At 41.8% G+C, this 22702-nt stretch overlaps 1 protein-coding gene across 2 annotated transcripts in view; it reads left to right on the plus strand.

Moving 5' to 3' along the window:
* The window catches only part of GTF2F2 (general transcription factor IIF subunit 2), a 182654-nt gene that overhangs the window by 83521 nt on the left and 76431 nt on the right, over positions 1-22702 (plus strand). For both annotated transcript variants that reach the window (XM_075061576.1, XM_075061577.1), the window contains one exon: positions 9495-9576. In XM_075061576.1, coding sequence (XP_074917677.1) covers positions 9495-9576 — 82 coding nt within the window. The remainder of the gene's footprint in view (positions 1-9494; positions 9577-22702) is intronic.

Here is a 22702-nt window from a genome sequence, read left to right on the forward strand (position 1 = left end):
GTATATATCAGGCACCATAGTGGCGCCACTCCAGGGGGTGACCTGCCGGCCCACCAAGTGTTGCTAGGGTAAAAGTTTCTCCGACGAACGTGCACGTGGCGCGCGCACACCTAACTGGAATGGATATGAGCAACACATCTCGAAGAACAACAGTTACAAAGGTGAGTAACCGTCTTTTCCGTAATAGGCTAAAAAGTGTTCCGTGGCCAAAAAAAGTTTCAGAAACACTGCTCTAAGGAGCCACAAGTACACCTTGTTCTTTTTGCTGATACTGAGTAACACAGTTACCACTCTGAAACCTGAGTTAAGATTGTGTGGTGTGAGAGAGATTCCCTGAACAATATGTTTCCTGGTTTTCAGAGATCTAGACAGAGATTCATTTGACATTCTAAGGGTATAGGGCACTGCTGGTCGATCTGAACCCTACATTAACAAAGTTTTTTGGGCAGTGTTTTTTTGAGAAAGTGGTGACAGTGAGGTGGGCATGATTGAGGGCTGAATGAGTGGTTTTCCTGGAAACACCTTCCTGTCTCTCAGCTATCTATTCAGCCCTCCAAGCCCCTTGGGCTGAAAGGCCATGTGGAGGAGGGAAGGTGGTAATCAATAGATTAAGGTATCATGTACAAGCTGGAGGCGAGCTCCAGCCTCCATAGCTGCTTCAGGGGCTAGGAAACAGGTCTCTGCACAATCTTCTGCAGCACAGGAGCATCGCAGTGAAGTGGCCCATACATTTCAGTGAGATGCTCTCAGCTCAATGAGAACACTTCATGGAGATGAATGCAGCCTGACATCCAGTTCTGAGAACTGCGAAATGCACTATTCATCTCAATTGGTGTTCTCCTTCCCACTCTCCCAAAGAACACAAAACCCTGTGGTGGCACACCAGGGTTCCAGCCAAGTTTGAAAGGTCTCTGGGATGGGGACTGCCTTTTTTTGTTCTGTTTTTACAATGCCTAGGACAATAGGCCCTATTTCATACCTAGGGCTCCTCAGTACTATGGTAATAAAAATAAATAATAATCTCACTATGTGCCTGTATTTTAGAGCACTTAGGTTATTAAAATCAGCTTCTGGTTGGGAGAGATATCTAAGGAACTCCTTGACAAAATGTGCCCTACTGGCTAGTCTTGGCCCTGATGTTGAACAGAAAATTTCATGGTAGTTTGAGAATCCGTGGGATTGTAGAACACTCTGAAATATCTACTCTTAGACAAGGCAAAACTTCCCAAAGGAGCTTCTTCCCAAAACAGAAAGAATGGCAAAGTGTAGTAATGTCCATAGATATTTTCAGGAAACTGGGGAGCGGAATTGAGCTAGTTAGGTTCAATGACTACAGCATGTTGCCCTGAGCTGCTCTGGCAGGTGTTCCTGTATACACTCTTGCTCTTCACGAAGAACAAGTCTCTCATGGTTCATGCGCTTATCATTGTCTGTAGCACATCACTCAGATTCTAGCCACTTTGTACAGCTAACTTTAATCCTTAACTATTAAATATTGCTTTTCATGAGGGCAGTCTGTGCTGTACTAGTTGAGTTCAAACCCAATCAGGTTATATCAGCTTGAGGTGGATGAATGCAATAGTTTGAACCCCAGGTGTGTGCAAAAATAAGTTAGAAGAACCAGACAATTTTAATCAGTTCCTTTTTTGTAAGGGTGCTGTGTCCTGGGACTTCCTTGACCAAATGACACTAAGGCCATGTCTACACTTCTGCTTATGCTGGCAAAACTTATATTGCTCAGGAGTGTGAAGAACACGCACACATACACATGCGTGTGCGACATAAGTTTCACCAGCATAAGTAATAGTGTGCATAGAGCTATGTCTGTGGAAGAGCTTCTCCTGCCGACATAGCTACCAACGCTCATTGAGATGGTTTTATTATGTCGACAGGAGAGAGCTCTCTTCTATTAGCATAAAACAGCTACATGAGCAGTCTTACAGCGGCACAGCTGCATCGGTACAGTTGTGCCGCTGTAAGGTTGTTAGTGTAGACATGGCCTAAACATGCATCACTAACCCTACCATGGACTCTGTCTTGAAAATGGCAGTACCTCACCAGTCTGAGCTTGTGTGTGTATATTAGAGTGCTTAGGGCTTGTCTACACATGGAGCTATTCAGGGACAGCTATTCCTGAATAACTCCATGTGTAGACAAGCCCTTTGGAAGATTACCTGTTAAGACTGATATGAACTTACTGTTTAACTATAATGTGGCAACAGTCCCACTATAATGCCTTCAGGACAAGGGCTGGTGGATCTTGTAAATGTGGTACGCTAGACTAAGGAGTTTATACTATCTAAAGCATCACAAATCCATTGCTTCCAGAACAAGCTCATTAGTTAGTATGCAGTGCTTGTAAACTGTGAAAGCCAAATAGCTCAAGATTTTTTCTCCTTTTTTTCCTTTAAAGCAAAGAAAAGGATACAGGCAAAGAGGTATTAAAGTAAAAAGACAAGCTTTTATGCATTATTAAGGTTGCAATATCTAGTGCTCAATATTCAGGAAATTATTAATAAAGAAAACTTAAAACCCTCCCCAATATGAGGTTGTTATATATGGTATCTGTCAGGTTTCCCTCCCCACTCTGAACTATGGGGTACAGATATGGGGACCCGCATGAAAGATCCCCTAAGCTTATTTCTACCAGCTTAGGTTAAAAACTCCCCTATTCCTTGGATTAAGTAACGCTGCCACCACCAAGTGATTTAAACAAACATTTAGGGAGGGCCACTTGGAGCCCTACCTTCTCCAAATATCCCCCCAAGCCACTATACCCCTTTTCCTGGGCAGGCTTGAGAATAATCCCCCAACCCCCTACACCCCCTTTCCTGGGGAGGCTTGAGAATAATATCCTCACCAATTGGTACGGATGAACACAGACTCAAACTCTTGGATCTTAAAATGATGAAAAATCAACCAGGATCTTAAAAGAAGAATTTTAGTTAAAGAAAAGGTAAAAGCATTACCTCTGTAAAATCAGGATGGTAAGTACTTTACATAATAACAAAAGACTTCAAGAACATAGAGGATCTCCCCTCTAGGCAAAACCTTGAAGTTACAAATACAGGGATAAACCTCCCTCTAGACAAGTAAAATCACAAGCCAAAATAAAAGTCATCTAACGTATTTCTTCATTAGTACTTACTAATGGAGTTGGATAGCTTGCTTTCTTGAGCTGTCTCCGGCAAGCACACAACAGACAGACAAAGAACAGACAAAACAAAGCCTTTTCCCCCTCCCCAGATTTGGTCCCCTTATTGGTCCTTTTGGTCAGGTGCCAGCTAGGTTACCTGAGCTTCTTAACCCTTTACAAGTAAAAGGATTTTGTGCCCCTGGCCAGGAGGGATTTTATAGCACTATGTACAGAAAGGTGGTTACCCTTCCCTTTATATTTATGACAGTATCTTTGGTGGGTGAAGACAGCTAAAGAGTCAGAAAGGGAGCAGGAACTGTCATTACTTTCTTCCACCCCAAGGAATATAGGGAGGGTGGTGCATTTTTGCTGCAGCAGGCTTTACCCAGCTCTCTAGCAGATGACTTCATCTAGGAGTGTTACAATTGCCAAGAGGGAGAGGAGTTTCAGACTTTGCCCTCTGGACAGTGTCTTTGACAGTATCATAGGTGCTATACACCTGCCCCAAGAGGATTTCCCTTTTCGGATAAATGTAGTCCATTGTGGAATGCAGTTAGTGAAGATTTTACTCTGTTTGTGGAAGAATGGGGAGTTACAACTTATATTAAGGAATATTGTTTTGACTGTTTGGAGAATCATACAGCTTATGAATTCCACTTTGAAATTATGAACTCTATATATGGTTGTCAAACTACAAATTCCATTTTGAATGTGAGGCTTGTCTGCCTTCTGTGTTTTTTACTTCCATGTTGGACTGAAATTCCAAAGGATAATGACACAGAGCTAACAATGGAGGGTTGTTAAACCTTCATAGTCATCTATTCACATAGAAGCACTCTTGGACAGAGTTGGCTATTGCCCCAGAAGGACCAGACTGCCTAGATGAGGTTGGTAACTAAGCAATGGATCATTTGCTGTGGGACTTAAAATACTTGATGCGGCTTGGCATAGGGCACCACTGGACAAAGGGGACTGGAGGTTATCATAGAACATCAGGGTTGGAAGGGACCTCAGGAGGTCATCTAGTCCAACCCCCTACTCAAACCAGGACCAATTCCCAGCTAAATCATCCCAGTCAGGGTTTTTCAAGCCTGACCTTAAAAACCTCTAAGGAAGGAGATTCTGCCACCTCCCTAGGTAACTGATTCCAGTGGTTTGCCTCCCTCCTAGTGGGAAAATTTTTCCTAATATCCAACTGAAACCTCCCCCACTGCAACTTGAGACTGTTACTCCTTGTTCTGTCATCTGGTACCACTGAGAATGGTCTAGATCCATCCTCTTTGGAACCCCCTTCAGGTAGTTGAAAACAGCTATCAAATCCCCCCTCATTCTTCTCATTCAGAGAGAAGGGTCTCTGACCAGACATTTTAGAGGGGGAAGGAGAAGAGACCAGAGAGATTGTAAGTTCCAGATGAGACACTCTGGGTTGGGGAAGAGGAAGGATCCTGGATTCCCTAAAAACATCAATCTAAGCCCAAAGAACTCTCCAGAGTGATGAGGAAGCTCAGGGAGAGATGTTATATAGACGTGGTGGTGGTCTGCCTATATCTGTATGTTTCTTGTGTTGTCTAAAGGGTGATTACTTTTGTAAGCTTTTCAAAGTACTTATCATGTGACCCTAGATGGAAACTGTAAAGCAGAGTGCCCACAATGTTGGAGCTCTGAGAGTGGGCAGGCTTAAGCAACTGAGGTATTTTGAGGGTCAGCACAGGGGCTTGGTGACCTAGCCCAGTGGTTCTCAACCTTTCCAGACTACTGTACCCCTTTTAGGGGTCTGATTTGTCTTACATCCCTCAAGTTTCACCTCACTTAAAAACTACTTGCTTTCAGAATCAGACATAAAAATACAAAAGTGTCATAGCACACTATTATTTAAATATTGCTTACTTTCTCATTTTTACCAGATAAATATAAAATAAATCAATTGGAATATAAATATTTTACTTACATTTCAGTGTATAGTATAAAGAAGAGTATAAACAAGTTATTTTATGAAATTCTAGTTTTTACAGACTTCGCTAGTGATTTTATGACGCTTGTTCTAAAACTAGGCAGAAACCTAGATGAGTTGATGTATCCCCTGTAAGACCTCTGCATACCCCCAGGTTGAGAACCACTGACCTAGAGCAGCTGGACTGCAAGGTTCCATTTCCATTAAGGTGTAACAAACAGAGAGGACAAGGAAATAGCGCTGAAGCCTAACCCAGGCTGAGGGAAGCTTGAAAGCACACAGATCCACTTTGTTGGGACTCAGACATAGCAGTCTGCTGCATGTCCAGCCTGGAAAGCTTTACCAGGGCTGTGACGTGGACGTGGAGGCAGCGAGATGGGATCATTATGGGAATGTGTAAGCATTTTAAAAGAGGCTTTTTTCAAGGGCCTAAAATTTTCTGTTTTTAAACTGAAAGCCAAGAGCAGATATATTAGTCTATTCCGGACAAATCCAGATAGAAGCTGATCTTTCTTGAGTTGTTCATAATTCATCTTTGCTGAGGAGGACGTTAGACATCATCTGCTAGGTATAAACATTTTAAAGTCTGCAAGTCTGTATAACTTGCACCTAGGAGTTATAAAAGAGTTGACTGAGGAGATCTCTGGCCCACTAATGTTAATTTTTAATCAATCTTAGAAGACTGGGAAAAATCAGAAGACTGGAAAAATGATAATATTTAAAAAGGGCAAGCAGGATGACTAGGGCAACTGTATGCTGGTTAGCCTGACACCAGTCCTACATGAAATAATGAAAAAGCAGATACTAGATTTAATCAATAAAGAATGAAGGGATGGGAATATAATTAATACCATTCAGCATGGTTTTATTGTGAAATCTGAATTTATTTTTTGAGATTACAAATGTAGTTGGTAAACTTAATTACATTGATTTAATATGCTTTGACTTTATAAGGGGTTTGACTCAGTGCTACATGACATTCCAGATAACAAATTAACACTATGCTATATCGATAAAGTATACATGAAATGGATTAACAACTAGTTAGCTGACAGATCCCAAAGTAGTTGTCAATGGGGAATCATCACTGAATGGGTGTGTTTGTTTCTCGGGGGATTGCAGAAGGGTCGGTACTAGGCCTGATACTGTTCATTTTTTAATGAATTATCTGGAAGTAAATATAAAATCACTGCTGCTAAAATGTGCAGCGGATATGAAGACTGAGGGAGTGGTAAGTAATGGCAAGGACAGCTGTCATACAGAGCAGTTTGTAATGCTTGGTAAACTGGGCCCATTCAAAGAAAATGAATTTTAATACAGCCAGATGCAAAGTGATATATCTAGAAACAAGGAATGCAGGCCAGATCTACACAGTGAGGGGACTTTATCCTGGAAAGCAATGACTCTGAAAAGCATTTAGGGGCCAGAGAGCCCAGGGAAACTCAGTATGAGCTCCCAGTGCAATGCTGTGGGGAAAAATAGGCTAAAGTGATCCTAAAATGTATAAACAGGAGCAGTGAGTAGGAGTAGGAAGGTGATTTTACCTCTGTATGTAGCAGTGGCAAGACTGATACTGGAATACTACATGAGGGCAGGGGCTGGACTCGATGACCTCTTGAGGTCCCTTCCAGTCCTAGAGTCTATGAATCCCTTTCTGGTCCACACTTTAAAAATGATGTTGAAAAATTCAAGAGAGTGCAGAGAAGAGCCATGAAAATGCCTTAGGGTGAGAGCTTGCAGAGCTCAGTCCGTCTAGCTCAGTGGCTCTCAACCTTTCCAGTCTACTGTACCCCTTTCAGAAGTCTGATTTGTTTTGTGTACTTCAAGGTTCACCTCACTTAAAAACTACTTGCTTACAAAGTCAAACATAAAAATACGGAAGTGTCACAGCCCCACTATTACTGAAAAATTGCTGACTTTCTCATTTTTACCATATAATTATAAAATAAATCAATTGGAATATAAACATTGTGCTTGCATTAGTGTATAGAGCAGTATAAACAAGTCATATGAGATTTTAGTTTGTATTGACTTCGCTAATGCTTTTTATGTAGCCTGTTGTAAAACTAAGCAAATATCTAGATGAGTTGATGTACTCCCGGAACAGGGATCTCAAACTCAAATGATCACGAGGGTCACATGAGGACTAGTACATTGGTCTGAGGGCCGCATCACTGACCCCTCCCCCCGCTGCCTCCGCTCCTGCCCCACTCCATCCCTTCTATGAGGTCCCGCCCCTGCCCTGCCTCTTCCCGCCTCTTCCCACCTCTTCCCTGCCCCCATTCCAACTCCTTCCTCAAAGTCCCTGCCACTATTCCAACCCTTCTCCAGATTCCCACCTCTTCTCCGCCTCTTCCCCTGAGCACACAGCTCCCCGCTCCTCCACCTCCCGCCCCTGGAAAGCACTGCTGTTTGGCAGCGGGAAGTGCCTGGAGGTAGGCAGAGGAGCAGGGATGTGGTGCGCTGGGTGTGAGGAGAGCTTGATGGCTGCAGAAAGATGTCTGAATACTCCTGGTTGAGAACCACTGATCTAGCTTATTAAAAAGATTGAGAGGTGACTTGATTACAGTGTATAAGTACCTTCATGGTGAGAAAATCCTGAGTGCTGAAGTATCAGAGGGGTAGCCGTGTTAGCCTGGATCTGTAAAAAGCGACAAAGAGTCCTGTGACACCTTATAGACTAACAGATGTATTGGAGCATAAGCTTTCATGGGTGAATACCCACTTCATCCGCGTCTGACAAGGTGGGTATTCACCCACGAAAGCTTATGCTCCCATACGTCTGTTAGTCTATAAGGTGCCACGGGACTCTTTGTTGCTTTTTACTGAGTACTGAATGGCTCTTTAACCTAGTGGATAAGGGCATAACAACCACCAATTCGTGGAAGCCGAAGCAAGTCAAATTCAAATTAAACATTAGGCTGAGATTTTTAACAGTGAGAGTGAATGACCATTGAAACAAACTACCAAAGGAAGTAAAGGATTCTCCTTTTCTTGATGTCCTCAGATCAAGACTGGATGCCTTTCTGTAAGTTATACTTTAGCTAAACACAAGTTATTGAGCTCCATACAGGACAATTGTGTGAATTTTAATGGTCTGTGGTATACAGTACGTCTTACTAGGTGATCTAATTGTTCCTTCTGGCTTTTAACCCCTGTGAATCTAAGAGAGAAGAATTTATTGTTGTATGGCTTCACATGGGCGGTGTGTTTAATAGGCTCAGGAAGGCTGTGCCTCCCCAAACAGCCCTGTGTGGCCCTGTCCACGCTATGCCCCGCGGCCTCCTCCTGCTGGTAGTTGTCCCTAGCCCAGGTAGGCTGCTCCTCTTCCCGGAAGCCTATGGCTAGGGCAGTTGGGATTTGGGATGGCTGGGACTGCCTAGCGCTCTGGGGTTGGAGGGGCCTGGGCGAACCGGGGCGGGGGTGGGAGGAGGCTCTGAGCTTCGAGGTGAGGGGCAGGGTCTCAGAAGGAGGGGGTGGGCCAGGCTGGGAACTGACTGCCCCAAGCCCGAGGTTCACCCACTCGCCATACAGCTTCAGCTCTGCCTGCACAGAACTGTCAGAAAAGCCCATTCTACTTTCTTGTTCTTTTGAAGGATTTAATTCATTACTTAGGCAAAGCAAAAATGTATAAATGCAGCCATGTTAAATGCCTAGCATCAGATAATTGTTCTCTGCAGTGTTATTAGGGAGACCAGAGTTAGATTTTAGGTTTCAATAATAAATAATTCAGTCAGCAAGACACTGAAAAAACAACAGATGTAGTATACTTATAAAGAGAGTGACCTATGTTGCTCAAAATCCCTCTAAGCATTTTTTTTTTATCATCTTCAATGCCATCTGAATGGGATGGTGGCACTGCAGTGCCCTAAAGCAAAGGCAAAGCTGAGAGTAAAATTCTGTCCTTACCATATCCTATTACACCTGGCTTTTGGATGGGCTGTCCAAACAGAGGGTGTATTTGGGTGTATTGTTCTGTCTACGTACAGTAGGGAGGATTGGAGTGAAAAGGACATAGTTAGGCGGGTGGTGTTTCCAGCGTGTTCTAAATGTAGTCACCTGTGCTTGCTTTCTGTGCAGTACCCCTTTTGGGGTTTTAGGGTTATTTCCTCTGGGTCCAATTTTTGAGAGATACTGTGCATCTGGAGCTCCTGTTGGCCACTGATGAATACTTTGGTGTCAGTGACTTGCCCAATATCACATAAGAAATCTGTGGCAGAGCTAGGAATGGAACAGAAGTACGGATATCAAATATATAATTCTTCAGCTCCCTAAATAGCTGAATAGTACTAGACAAAAGGATTTATATTGTGTTTTCTAAACTCTGGACATAAATAGTAAGACAGTTGAAAAGGTGAATGATGTACACTTCTGTGTTTTATAATAAAGTGTTTCTTTCTATTCAAGATAAACTTTCATTGGAAGGAATAGTGGTTCAACGTGCTGAATGCAGACCTGCAGCTAGTGAAAATTATATGAAACTGAAAAGGTAGGTATATCTCTTTTTATTATCAGTGAGTCTGTAATGTCTTGTTGTGATATTTTATCTCCTTTCCCAGTAAGAGCCAGATTACTTTCTAAAAAGTAAAACTATTTTATTTACATGATTTTGTTTAGGTTTTAAAACTGGATTTAGGTATAAAAGTGTGTGTAGTGCAGCGGTTTTCAAACTTTTTGAGCTGAGCTTCCCCTTTAGAATTTTTGGTTGTGTTCCCCCAACCCAGACAAAAAGAAGTGAGTCAAAGGGTGCAGGTGGTGCTCCCTTCCTGGTCCCCACCATGTGGGGCTGAAGCCTGAGCATCACCTGAACATTCTTCTGCACCCCACCGGAGGCATGCCTCACAGTTTGAAAACCTCTGCTATAGTATGTGTGTATATAAATATATCTAAATTTGTACATATATTTGGATGCTAAACTGTAATATAGAAATAAAAAGGAATACACAAAGATGGAGTTTAAAGATTTTCATTGGCATGGATAGGATGATCATATTAAGTGGTGTTGCAGACTTCCCAAAATGAGTGCCAGTAACACCTTATGCTGTACTGTTCCATTATGTGGTGAGCACATTTAAGAACATGAGAATGTCCATAGTGAGTCAGACCAATGGTCCAACAAACCCACCATTCTGTCTTCTGACAGTGGCCAATGCCAGATGCTGCAGAGGGAATGAACAGACCACAGCAATTTATCCACTGATCCATCCCTTGCTGTTCAGTCCAAGCTTCTAGTAGTCAGAGATTTAGGGACACCCAGAGCATGGGGTGGCATCTCTGATCATCTTGGCTAATAGCCATTGATAGATCTATCCTACATGAATTTACCTAATTTTGTTTTTTAACTTAGTTATACATTTGACCTTCAACATCCCCTGGCAACAAGTTCCACGGGTTGACTGGGGGTTGTATGATGAAGTACTCTCTTAGGTTTGTTTTAAACCTGCTGCCTATTAATTTCGTTAGGTGATCCTGGTTCTTGTATTATGTGAAGAAGTAAATAACTTTATGAATCACTTTCTCCACATCATTCATGATTTTATAGACCTCTCATATTGCCCCTTAGTTGTCTCTTTTCTAAGATGAACAATCCCAGTCTTTTTCATCTTTTCTCATAGGGATATGAATTAGCTTCCATAATCATTCATGTTATCCTTCTCTGTACTTTTTCCAATTCGAATATACCTTTTGGGGGATGGGGCAACCATAACTGCACACAGTATTCAAGGAGTAGGTGCACTGTGGGTTTATATAGTGTCATTATGATATTTTATGTCTCATTATCTATCCCCTTTCCATAGTGATTCCTAACGTTAGTTTTTTGTTTGCCACCGCACACTGAGTAGATGGTTTTCAGAGAACTATTCACAATGACTCCGAGATCTCTTTCTTGAGTGGTACTCTCTAATTTAGACCCCATCATTTTGTATGTATTGCTGGGATTATGTTTTCTAATGTGTATTATTTTGCATTTATCGACATTGAATTTCATCTGCCTTTTAAGTTGCCAAGTCACCCAGTTTTGAGAGAATCCTTTGTAACTTTTCGCAATCAGCCTTGAACTTGTTTATTTGAACACATGTATAGTAATCCCTCCTGCTGAAGTTCAGCCTTCCAGTAAGAGTGTGAAATCTCCCTGGGACTATTTTAATTAAATGGAGTGCAACTTTCTGATCATCCTAAATGTCTTCTGCGGGTGATCAAAAAACACAAGCAATGAAAATTATGGATCATTTTAGTGCTAGCAGGTGTTTCCTTCCAAGCCAAAACTGAAAAGATTTTTCAAATTTTAGAAATAGTAATGGTTTCATAGAGAAACCTTATGCTTAAAATGGAGAATGTTGCTAGGAAAAGTAATAGGTAATATTTGTGGAAGTGATACTTAGGAGCCTATCTGATGGAAAGTCACTCAGGAGCTTTTGAAAATTTTACTTCATCTGTAGAATTCATCCTGTAATAATTCACATTGAAGTGTGTGTATATGTGAGAGAGAGTGAGTGTGAGAGAAAGATCTGCAGGTTAATTATGCATTTAAAAAAAAAGTGATTTGTTTTATTAGTTCTAAATTTATCTTTCACTTTAATTAAATATCCTCTTAGTCTTGTATTATGAGGAGGGTAAATGGGTGAGTTTGATTTACTTTCCATATTTCATTAATTAATTTTGTGTACCTCTGTTAGGTCCTCTTATTTATCTTCTCTCTAAACTAAACAGTCCCAATCTTTTCATTATTATGTGTGGGTGTCCATGTATATAATTTTTATACACTGATTTCCTGTAATTTCTGCAGGCTCACTATTGCAGCTGCTTGAGTTGTGCTTCACCGTGTGCGTGCTGTCATGGTTTCTGCCATTGATATAGAATGGAATTTGAGCAACACTGAATCTTTATTGAAGGGAATTTATTTTAATCTGGCAAATTTAAATATAGTCTTTATCTGTTTCAGAATTGTTTTAATCCTATTTCCTGAGCTCAACAGTTTCTCGTTTTTTGTAAACTATCTCCTATTAGTTGATCATACCAGGTTCATGTGGGAAGGTCTCAGCAGGAGGCCAAAATGAAACTGACAGCTTTAATGAAATACTGTCCTAACTTTGAATTTGTTGGCATTTTACATTCTGATGTCTTGCCTGCAAACGCTTACCTGCCCCAGACTATCATTTGTGTCTCTTGTCACAGTGAATGTCTGCAGGAGCAGTAACCACAGAAAGAATCAAAAAATGAAAGCAGTTTTTCTCCTGAGACATGCATGTTGGCAAGCTGAAAATTGATTGTAGCACTGGTTTTTCTTGTGGAAAGGTTGTGTCAGGCTTTCCCTGCTTAGATTTGAACTTCTTACATTGTTAGAAATTTCTTATCTTTGAGCACTGAGTGGAGCCAAAAATTCTCTCCTGGTAGAACTCAGTTTGATATTTAGCAGACCTGGTGATCACAACCTCAGAAGAAACTGTTACTCTTTTGTACACTTTTCCTAGTGGGAACAGCAGCAACATCTAAACATTTTCTCTATCTTCCTTTGCTCTCTCCAAGTCCCCTCATGCTACAGAACATATTTAATACTGTTACTTGTTTTGATTTAAGTCTAAAGATTATGAGCATACAGGTTATGAGATTAAGTTTCATAAAAATTCTTTTCTTCACATTTTTTTATTTACTACTTTGCTTTAGAGGAGATAAGCTTCCCAGAGGTGGAATTTAATATTGATAAAAAGGCAAGAAGGGACAAGCAACAAGAATCAGTTAAACTTTAACTTCTGTAGTAACAAGGTCAATGCAGGAGAGAAGTACAAAACTGTAAAGTAATCAAACACAGAACATCTTGAGATATCACTAGTGAAAATGGTTTATTTGTGTATCTTACACAGACAATCAATATCAGAAGATTTTATCACTGGGGAGAAAAGTGATTGTTTTAGGAAAATTCTCTAAAGAGAATGTGATTAAAATCATAAGGAAAAGCTACTGGAACAAACAAACAGTGTAAATTAAAAGAAAAAATGGACATTAAGCCATTCCAAACTAGTTCACCTACTGCTATATTTAAAAAAGAAGCTAAATTTCTACACAATTATATTGAATGTCTGCCAGTCTGGGCCAACCAAGAGCGTGCTCAGTACCAGTGAAATTTAATTAATGCTCACTCGTCAAGTGGCTGACCTCTAAAAATTCTGTGCGCTGATTGACATTTCAATTTATAGCTGAAAATTAACCCCATATTTTGATGTCAGGTTCTTTGCAAATGTCAGCACAACAGCAGAAGACATGGATAATTTGCTTGGTCTGCTACTTTGTTAAATTTTTCCTCTAGCTCTGCTCAAGCAGTTGGCCTTTCTACTTCCCTACACAATAAATGCATGTGATTTCTTATTCATGCAATCTGCCCCAAAATGCAATGTGTGTCACAACTGCTGATCAGTTGTTTGAGGTAGGCCATTTTTGTGTTCAAATCAGGTTTGATCTGCTTGTCATTCAGTATACTTGGGACTCTTAAGCACATAAATAAATGAACATCTTGTTTTTGAAGTGAAATTCAGTATATGTACATATAACAATGTATTGGTTTGGGTAGTTTGTTTTTGAGAACATAATTCATTTTTATGCCAAAAATGAGGACAATATCTCCTAGTGTGTAATAAAACAAGGAGCTAAAATTTTACTTAAGCATATTACCTTACAGGACTTGCACAAAATTGTCTGAAGTTTGGGTTTGGTAGGAAGAAAAACTGTCCTTGGGAGATGAATTCTGTCTTTCTACAAATCGCCTGGGTAAACAACAACAAAACTACTACTTCTAGTAGTGAATACTTTAAAGATTTGCAATACAGTTAATAAGACAGTATTTATGCTTCCTGTCCCTAAGTCATGGTGATAGGAGTTTTTCTTTATTATGCGAGGTAAAAACTCAAAATACAGAAAGAGGGGAGCAAGAAATTTGGAGTATTATTTAAAATATTGTTAAAAGAATGTGAATTTAATAATAAAGTTGAGTGGATAAATACTGGAGTTGGGGGGTCAGGATACCTGGATTCTGTGCTTGGTTTCTCACTGACCTACTCTGTGAAATACAATAAGTCACTTCACCTTTCTTTGCCTCTTCCACCACTCACCCTTTGTCTGTCTTGTCTGTTTAAACTGTAAACTCTTTGGGGCCGGGTCTGTCTCTTGCTGTGTGCTTGTACTATAATACAAATAACAAATCTGTCTTTTTTTAAAATGAAATTAAAAAAATAATATGGAGATCCAAAAACTGGGAAACGTTTATGGAAGAGGAAGAGAGATCTCCTGGAGGGACTTGGTTAGGAAGAAGAATCTTCACGACTAACTGATGGAGCTGTGTACCTGTACATCAAGATCTAGGAAATCTGCAAGTTTCTCTTTTCTCAAATATAATCACTCCAGAATATTTTTAGCTTTCAAAATTCTCCCCCCCACACACACACGCCCCCCACCAGTTCCCTAGTCAAGAATTCAGTTAAATACTTCTCTTTTCTTTCCTCCAAAAATAACCCTGTTTATAATCCATTTGCTATAGGTAGCCAGATGTGTACTGGCAGCTTTGTTAGAAGGAAACTGAAATTTTTTTTGCTCTTTCATTTCAGTATGGTTTAGTCTCCCAGGGAGTATACTAGTTATGAAAATTGACAAAAGTGCAAAAAGCACAAGGTATAAATATTTGGCAATATAGTGCCATTCTCTTCGTCCTGCAAAAAGTGTAGGCTTTTTTACTAATTAGACTGGGTAACTTATCTATCTTGTTGTTCATTACCACAAACAGACCCTGTTATGGTCAGAGTGAATGCGCCTTTTCCCTCTTTCTCTCACCATGAGCACCCTTTCCAAAGGATAGGCCTGTACCTGCACATCTTAGATTGGAGTCCTGTGACTAACCCCACTTTTAATGTGGAATGACCAGGTAAGAATGCATAACCAGCTGGATTTTGGCGCCTGCTTAGACTTCTCTCCAGGAGCCTGTGGTTAGTGTGAAAATGCAGTTACATTGAACAGTTTGTTCAAAGCAGACTATGGTTTATTTATTGATAGGGACATCACAAGCAGCGAGAGAAGGGTTAATAGGAACCACAGTCTATGAACACATTCTTCTTCAAGTTCTTGACCGTATACATTTACTCATGGCGTGCTTGCACCCTGTGAACTCGAATTTGGATTCTTTTGTCTAGTCATGTCTGTTGGGGCTGGGGTGACATACGTGCTCCCTGAGTGTCCTCGTGCTCCCAACTGGGCTTAAGAATTGTCCTTCCTGTGACGCAGTAGTGGCTTCTTAACAATGGGCCCACCAGATGCCTTTTGTGTGTGCCCTTTGTTGACAGGTGTCTGTTTGTAAGTGGTACTCAAAAAGAACACAGAAAATTAGAGGCACATTCAATAATGTTTTTAATGGAAAAATCTGTAGGCCCCTCCTCAGACCACAGGGTCCCTGAAGCAGAAAATCCAGAGAATTGTCATCCAAAAGTGCTCTTGTCACCTCATCAGCCTGCTTCTTTGATGTGTATGTCTCCAGGCGATGATACTTCTCTGCTGGTAGCACCTGTCATACCGGGGGGCAGAGGAGGATTCTGATGTTAAAGGGAAGAAATCTAATTCTCTTTTCTGAGAAACTAGCTCTGAGGAGGCATACATCTTTCCCTTTATCTGCTGAAGTGGGTACTGCAAGGCCTAAGAAAGGTCCCTCGGCCGCACGAGCTCCAGAACATCCTGCACACTATCGTGTCAGGTAGGCAGTACTAGATGATCAATGAAAGTCTCCTGGATCTGCAATTCTGTTCTGCTACATTCAAGCCTTGACAGCTCGAACATGCAGAAGTACCAGTACCAGGACCCATCACCTGTATTGAAGCAGTTTTACTCGCATGCTACTTCAGGATCCTCTATGTATCTACAGTCCAGAAAAGATCAAGACACCAGGATTCTCCAAAGGCTACCCTGTGGGACATGGAGCCCAAACAATTAGATCTCTTTGGGCATAAAATCTGCAAGCATACAGATGAAAATTGCCAGCTGTCAAACACTGTTGGCAAAATATTACTTTTTGAATTATGAAAAATATCTCAAAATTCACTGACAAGATTCTGCAGGACTGCAGAGAGGGATTTAAATATCACTGTTTGCTGAAAGACAGCTAGTTGCATGTACTTCACTCCAAGCAGTACTTTACGCTTTGGATATGGCAGCCAGGTCTCTAGCAACTTCATGAAACAATCATCCTATCTACAAACGTCTGGCATGTCTAAGGAGGTACAGGTTAGTATAAAAGATCTGCCTTTTAAAGGATGTTAGTTGTTCAGCACAAGACTGATGAGGCCTTATGTCCTTTGAAGGACTCTCGTGCATTTCTAAGATCTTTAGAGTTTATTTTCCTGCTATAAGGAGGAAACCAGCTAGTCCCTAGGCAGCCTAGGGACAGCCTATTATCCTCAGTATAGACTTTCTGAGCCTCCAAGGAAGCATCAAAAGTACTAAAGGAGGAAATTGTCAGCATTCTCTAGGCCGTCAGTGCACCCAGCTGCATCTTCAAGGTGGAAAATTGTCTCATATGGAGCTCCCAACAGATGTCTAGTGGATTGTTTGATGTCTCCCCTCCCTTTGGCAACTGCTTTTTTTCAGTTTCAAGGGATTTGGAGTTCTGTAACAGACAGCTGGGGATTGGAGATTCTTCGAGTGCTTGCTCATGTCGATTCCGTTCTAGGTGTGTGTGTGTCCATGTGCATGGACATTGGAGATTTTTGCCTTAGCGGTATCGGTAGGGTTAGTTGTGGTGCCCTCTTGAGTGCCACACTCATGCACTGGTATATTAGGCGCTGCCAACCCTACACTCTCTTGGTTCCTTCTTACCACCTGTGATGGTAGATTGGAGTGCCTTGTCTTGCATTGTAAGAGCGTTAGCAGTTCGTTACAGCGCATTGTCTTCCTATATGGTTTGTAGGTACTTAGTTAGCCAGTAAGTGTTAGGTTAGTTTGGTAGTTAGAATCCTGTCTGGGACTTTTCCCTGGAGCGGGGCATGCCCCGTTCCCCCGGCATCAAACCATGCTTGTCATGCAACAGGCCAATGCTTATTAGTGACCCCCACAACAGCTGTTTGAAGTGCTTGGGGGAGTCCCATAAAAAGGACAGAATGTGAAAAAACTTTTGTGCTAAAACGCAGAAGGAGCGGGATATCCACTAGAGGGCCCTCCTCGTGGAGGCTGCACTTCAGTCTGCGACGGAGCCGTTCCACTCAGACCCCACGCCTAGCACTTTGGCATCAGTGTAGAGTGCACCGCTGGCACTGGGCTCTGCCCTGCATGAAGGGATAAAATTATCAGAGCGGAATGGGGCTTGGGGCTAAGGACCTATGTCATGCCAGGTGCCCGCCCCAGGGCTTCACAGGGATATCACTGGGGTCGGACCCCCTAGCCCAGCCAGGGATCCGACTTCTGGGAGCGGCAAGGGACCCCGGCTTCTCCTAAGGCCCTTGTTGCCCAAAGCAGGACGCCGGCACCGCACTCTGTCTCCAGTCAGAAGGCCCAGGTCCCCGATGCCGTGCTCTTCCCCTAGGAGGCACTGGACACCAGCACTGAAGCACCTCTCCCCTGTAACCCTGGTACCGACGAGCTTCCCACTAATGATTGCCAGAGCGCAGGTCATCTTCGCCTAGATGGTTTCCCAGATGTCAGTCCTCTCTGGGAAGGGATCACTCCCTGTCACAGCACCGGTCTCCACCTCTACAATACTACTTGTCATGCAGGCACTGATCCTCCCCCTCGTCTCACCAGTTGCCGACCAACGTCAGTCAGTAGACTCAGGCCTCAATGGCTCTGCCCTGGTTGCCAGAAGGGCAATGGCTGTAGGACTGCAATCACTCATCTGAGGAAACTCAGATTAAAAAACTGGGGCTGGGGAGGACTCCAACACAGTTTATTTCTATGGGGGGAGGGGACACAATTTCCAGGGTAAACAGCTCCTGCTTATACCCCCCCTTAGCTGTGGGACTGCCTAGGGCTAAAGGAAACAAAACAGAAATGGAGAGGGGAAGCAGAGATGTTTCCTTCAGCAACGTGGCTCAAGGGAACCCTGGCTTTAACCAGTCTGAACTATCTTAATTTTTGCTTCTCTACGTTAAACTAAGGACTTTCAGATTCTGTATGCAAGGTGATTTAATACATTGTTACCTTGTTTTTTAAAAGACTACTTGGTGTCACTGAAAATGCTTACTGAGACTATTATGCCCTGAAGGGGTACAATACAAGTCTTCTGAAGGAGTCTGTCTTGGCTAGATTTGCAGGGAGAGACAGGGATCACTGGTGCCTGAAGGCCCAGTTTTGGAGTTGTGGAGGTGGCAGGCCTAACGTTACAGAACTGTGTGGACCCTTGGGGTTTGACACATTAAAGGATCATTCCCAAGGGACTGGTTACATATTAGGTCATAAACCAGACCTGTGAATCTGTGGTGGGGGGCACAAGGGCTCCAACATAAAATTACAACCCCAGCGAACACTGAGGCCAAAAGAATCCAAACTCTCTCACATTTGGTGCATTTGCACCTATAGTGGGATCCATGTAGGTAAAACATTTTTAAGAACTGCAGTTACTGTAAATAACTATTTTTTCTTGTACTGATGGGTGATGTAGATTTATGTCTAGGAGAATTCTTATCACTAGTGTACTTCAGATAGCAGTATCACAGGCACACAGCAGAAGTTGAAGAACTGGAAAATATACCTTTTGCTCTTGGGTCAGGTCTACACTAAAAACTGTTGCTGGTATCGTCAGGGGGGTGATTTTTTGTGTCCAACATTTCTATATTGTCGAAAACCTATTGTAGATGATGTTACACCGGTATAAAAGTGCTTTTCTTATATAACTTATTTTGCTCACTGAACCAGTGTAAATTATACTGGCAAAAGCATTCTTTCACTGGAATAAGCTGCAGCTACACTAAGAGGGTTTGCCAGCATAGCTATATCGGAAAACCTTTTCTAGCGTAGACAAGATGTCAGTATAGTTGTAAAAACAGCAGCCAACCACTGCTGTCAGAGGGTCTCCAGCTCTGCCTCCCTCCCTGCTGCCTTGGATCACTTTGTTACAAACATTTGGCACAGAGCAGATGCTCCTTCACTCTCAGAAGTAGTAGGAGACTGGGTTCAGAGCATTGTCAAGTTGTCTGAGTGTCCTCATCTGGCTTGATCTAGTTCATGTTATCTGGCCCTCTCAGCATAAGAACTATTGCTTCTTGCTTCTCTTTTCAACAAAAGAAATGTCATCTTGTTTCAACCTTAACTATAGTGTATGTGCAATACATGTTGTGGAGTGGTGTAAAAGTTTCACTGGTATGAGACAAAGTTGTGAGAGAGTTTTTACACAAGGTTATGCCAAATGCCTGTTTAAAAAAAGAACCAAAAAAACCCATCTTTATATTACACCTAGTCATAATGTATTTTGTTTATCCAAAAATTAGAGGGGAAATTCATACAAATACTTTAGAAAAGAGATGTCAAACACCTGGCCTGTTTGATGTATTAATTCAACCCCTTTGATACAGTAAGATCCCACAGAATTTGTACTTTCACTTGAAAAAGAGTATCTAGCCTTATCATAAGCATAATTCCTAATTCTGAACCTTAGAGTCCAAAATGTGGGTGGCTGCATGAAACCTCCAAGCTTAATTACCAGCTTGGATCTGATAGCGCTGCCACCAGCCAAAAATTTCTAGTGTTTGGCTCACTCTGGTCTCCCCAAAACCTTCCCTGACTTTGGCACTCAACGCCAAGCACCTTGGCCTGTAGGATGGGATTTCACATGGGAGGGTTCCCTGGGTAGGATAGGTGCTGTGCTTAGGCAGGACTCCGGGGGGAGAATATGCAGTTGCCCCTACACTACCTCACGATGTGGCCAAATTTTTTCAAAAGACTCCTGGCCCGAAACCTTTAGTACACCTGGGAAAAGGGGGTCTTTGGGACAAATCAGGCAGCTTGGAACTAAACTGTTAAGGGCTCAAGAAGTGTCAAATAGTCAATAACAGAAGTGACTTACCCTGGAGACATCAGGTGGGTCGTAGACCCATAAACCCCTACAGGCAGGTTGCTTGCTACTCCAAAAGTGCTGCCAAAGTCACAGAAAAAAGTCCATCCTTCTTAGGCTTGGCCGGGTATTACAGGTGATTTGTACCACACTAACCAAATCAGCGCCCCACTGACCGACCTGTACCAAAAAGACCCACCAAATACAGTTAAATGGACTGATGAGTGTCGAGAGATTTACCCAACTAAGGCGATGCTCACGTCGACCCGTGCTAAGGGCCCGGACTTTGACAAACCTAGCCTAGTAACAATGCATCTGAAGCGTGGTAGGTAGGAAGGTCTTCATGGCAGGAAAGGACGCAATACAACTTCACATCCTGTTGTGTTCTCAGCAAGAACTGTCTCAGAGGAAAGTCACTGGTCCAGTCAGTGAAAAGGAATGCTATGCATTGTGTACGCCCTGGAAAAGCACGCCCATAGTTGGGGATCGGCGTCCAGCTAACAAACTGACCATTCGCGCTATAATGGTTTCCGATCACTGCCAAGGAACAACAAGAAACTTCTTCGTTGGAGTTTAGCTACTCCAAGCTTGATGTTTGAATTCAACACATTCAGAGCTTCTAACAATATAGCTGATGCATTTCCCCCCCTCTCCGCGGAGACGTTGCCCAGAATACAACCAGTTAAAAATTGTCCTTATATGTACAAAGTCTTGTAGTTTACAACTTCGTAGTAGATTGTATAAGATGCATGTGTTATAATCTGTTAGTCTAAAGTTCTCGGAAAAATCACCGCCAGTGAAGTTTCCCACTGCTGTGATTTGGGGACGTGTCATAACCAGGATAGCTAAGGTAATGTCTATTTCACCTGCAAAGGGGTAACCAAACACCTGACATAGGACCAATCAGAACCCAGATTTCTCAAAAGTTCGAGGAGGGAATTGTTGGGAGTGTTCTTTTGCTGTGTCTTTGTGTTCGTTGCTCTCGGCTCTGAGAGTGAAACTTTCTCTCTCAAGCTTCTGTAATCTTCCTGTTTCCAAGTTGTAAGTACAAAGTAAAAGACATAAGCTTCTATGGTTTTTGTATTTAATTGAGTTGTAGTTGCTGGGATGTTTAAATCGTAATTTTTTTGAATAAACAGGCTGTTTATTCATATTTTCTTTTATAGCAATTGACCTTATATCTGTATCTGAACAGAGACCATTTTTATGTCTTTTCTTTCTTTTATTATAAGTTTTTCTTTTTTTGAAAAACTGGGATTTCGTTTTAAGTGAGGCCTTATATGATATGACAATCCCTGTTGCACAGGATACGGTCATATCTCTCAGAAGACTGTGGATGGGGAAAAGAAGGAGGGGGGATGTAAATTGCTCCTCTTTGTTATTCAAGAGTTTAAGTCCAAGCTAATCTTTCCAGAATAACCCACGGAGGGAAGCCTGGGAGGAAGTAAAGAGAAGACAAGAGGGGGGTTATTTCCTTTGTGGTAAGACTCCAGCGCATCTGAGCTCTTGGGGCCCCCAGGGAAGGTTTGTGGGAGAACCCTAGAGTGAGCCAAACACTCAGAAATTTCTGCGCTGGTGGCAGCGCTATCAGATCCAAGCTGGGTAATAACGCTTGGAAGTTTCATGCAGCCGATCCACATTTTGGACCTTCAACGTTCAGACTTAGGCATTAGCTACGACTAAGGTGAGATACTCTTTTTCAATCGTGAAATACAAAATTCACTGTGGGAGTTAACTGTACAAAGGGTTGAATTTAATACCATCACAAACAGCCAGGTTGTTTGACAATCCTCTTTGCTAAAGTTATATTTTATAATTTCCCCTCTAATCTGAACCTAAACAAAATACAGTTATTGCACTGAGGTGTTAATATGATTGGATGGAGTTTTTTTGTGTCTTTTTTTAAACAGGCATTTGGGCAAATGAACCCTTGCGTGTAAAAACTCTCCCCTCACAACTTGGTCTCATACCAGTTGAAGTACTTTACACCACTTTCCACAAATGTGCATCATACAGCTATAGTTCAGGTTGAAACGAATATGACATTTCTTTTGTTGGAATAAGAGAAGCCAAAAGCAATAGTTCTTATCTGGAGGGCAGATAGCATACAACAGAATCAACCAGATAGGACACTGTGGCGAGACAAATGACAATGCTCTGATAGCCCAGTCTCCGTACTGACTTCTGAGATACGAAGATGCAATCTAGCTCTGTGCCAAGAATGTTGTAACTAATATGATCCAAGGCAGCAGGAGGGAGGCATGACTGGTAGACCCTCTGACACAGCAGGCGTTCTGTGTTTTTAACCACTAAACTGACATCTTTGTTTTTTTTTTTTTTTTTGTTTTGATTTTGGTTTTTTTTTTTTATTTTGTGTTTTTTTTTATTTTTTGTCTACGCTAGAAAGTTTTTTCCGATATAGCTATCTGGCAAACCCTCTTAGTGTACTGCAGCTTATTCCAGTGACAGAAGCTTTTGCCAGTATAATTTACTGTTCAGTGGAGCAAATATCAGTTACATACAAAAGCACTTTTATACCGTGTAAACATCATCTACATATGAGGTTTTCGAAAGTATCGAAATGTTGATTACACACAAATCA

Source organism: Chelonoidis abingdonii, chromosome 1 (assembly GCF_003597395.2).
Source record: "Chelonoidis abingdonii isolate Lonesome George chromosome 1, CheloAbing_2.0, whole genome shotgun sequence".
NCBI classification, from domain to species: domain Eukaryota; kingdom Metazoa; phylum Chordata; order Testudines; family Testudinidae; genus Chelonoidis; species Chelonoidis abingdonii.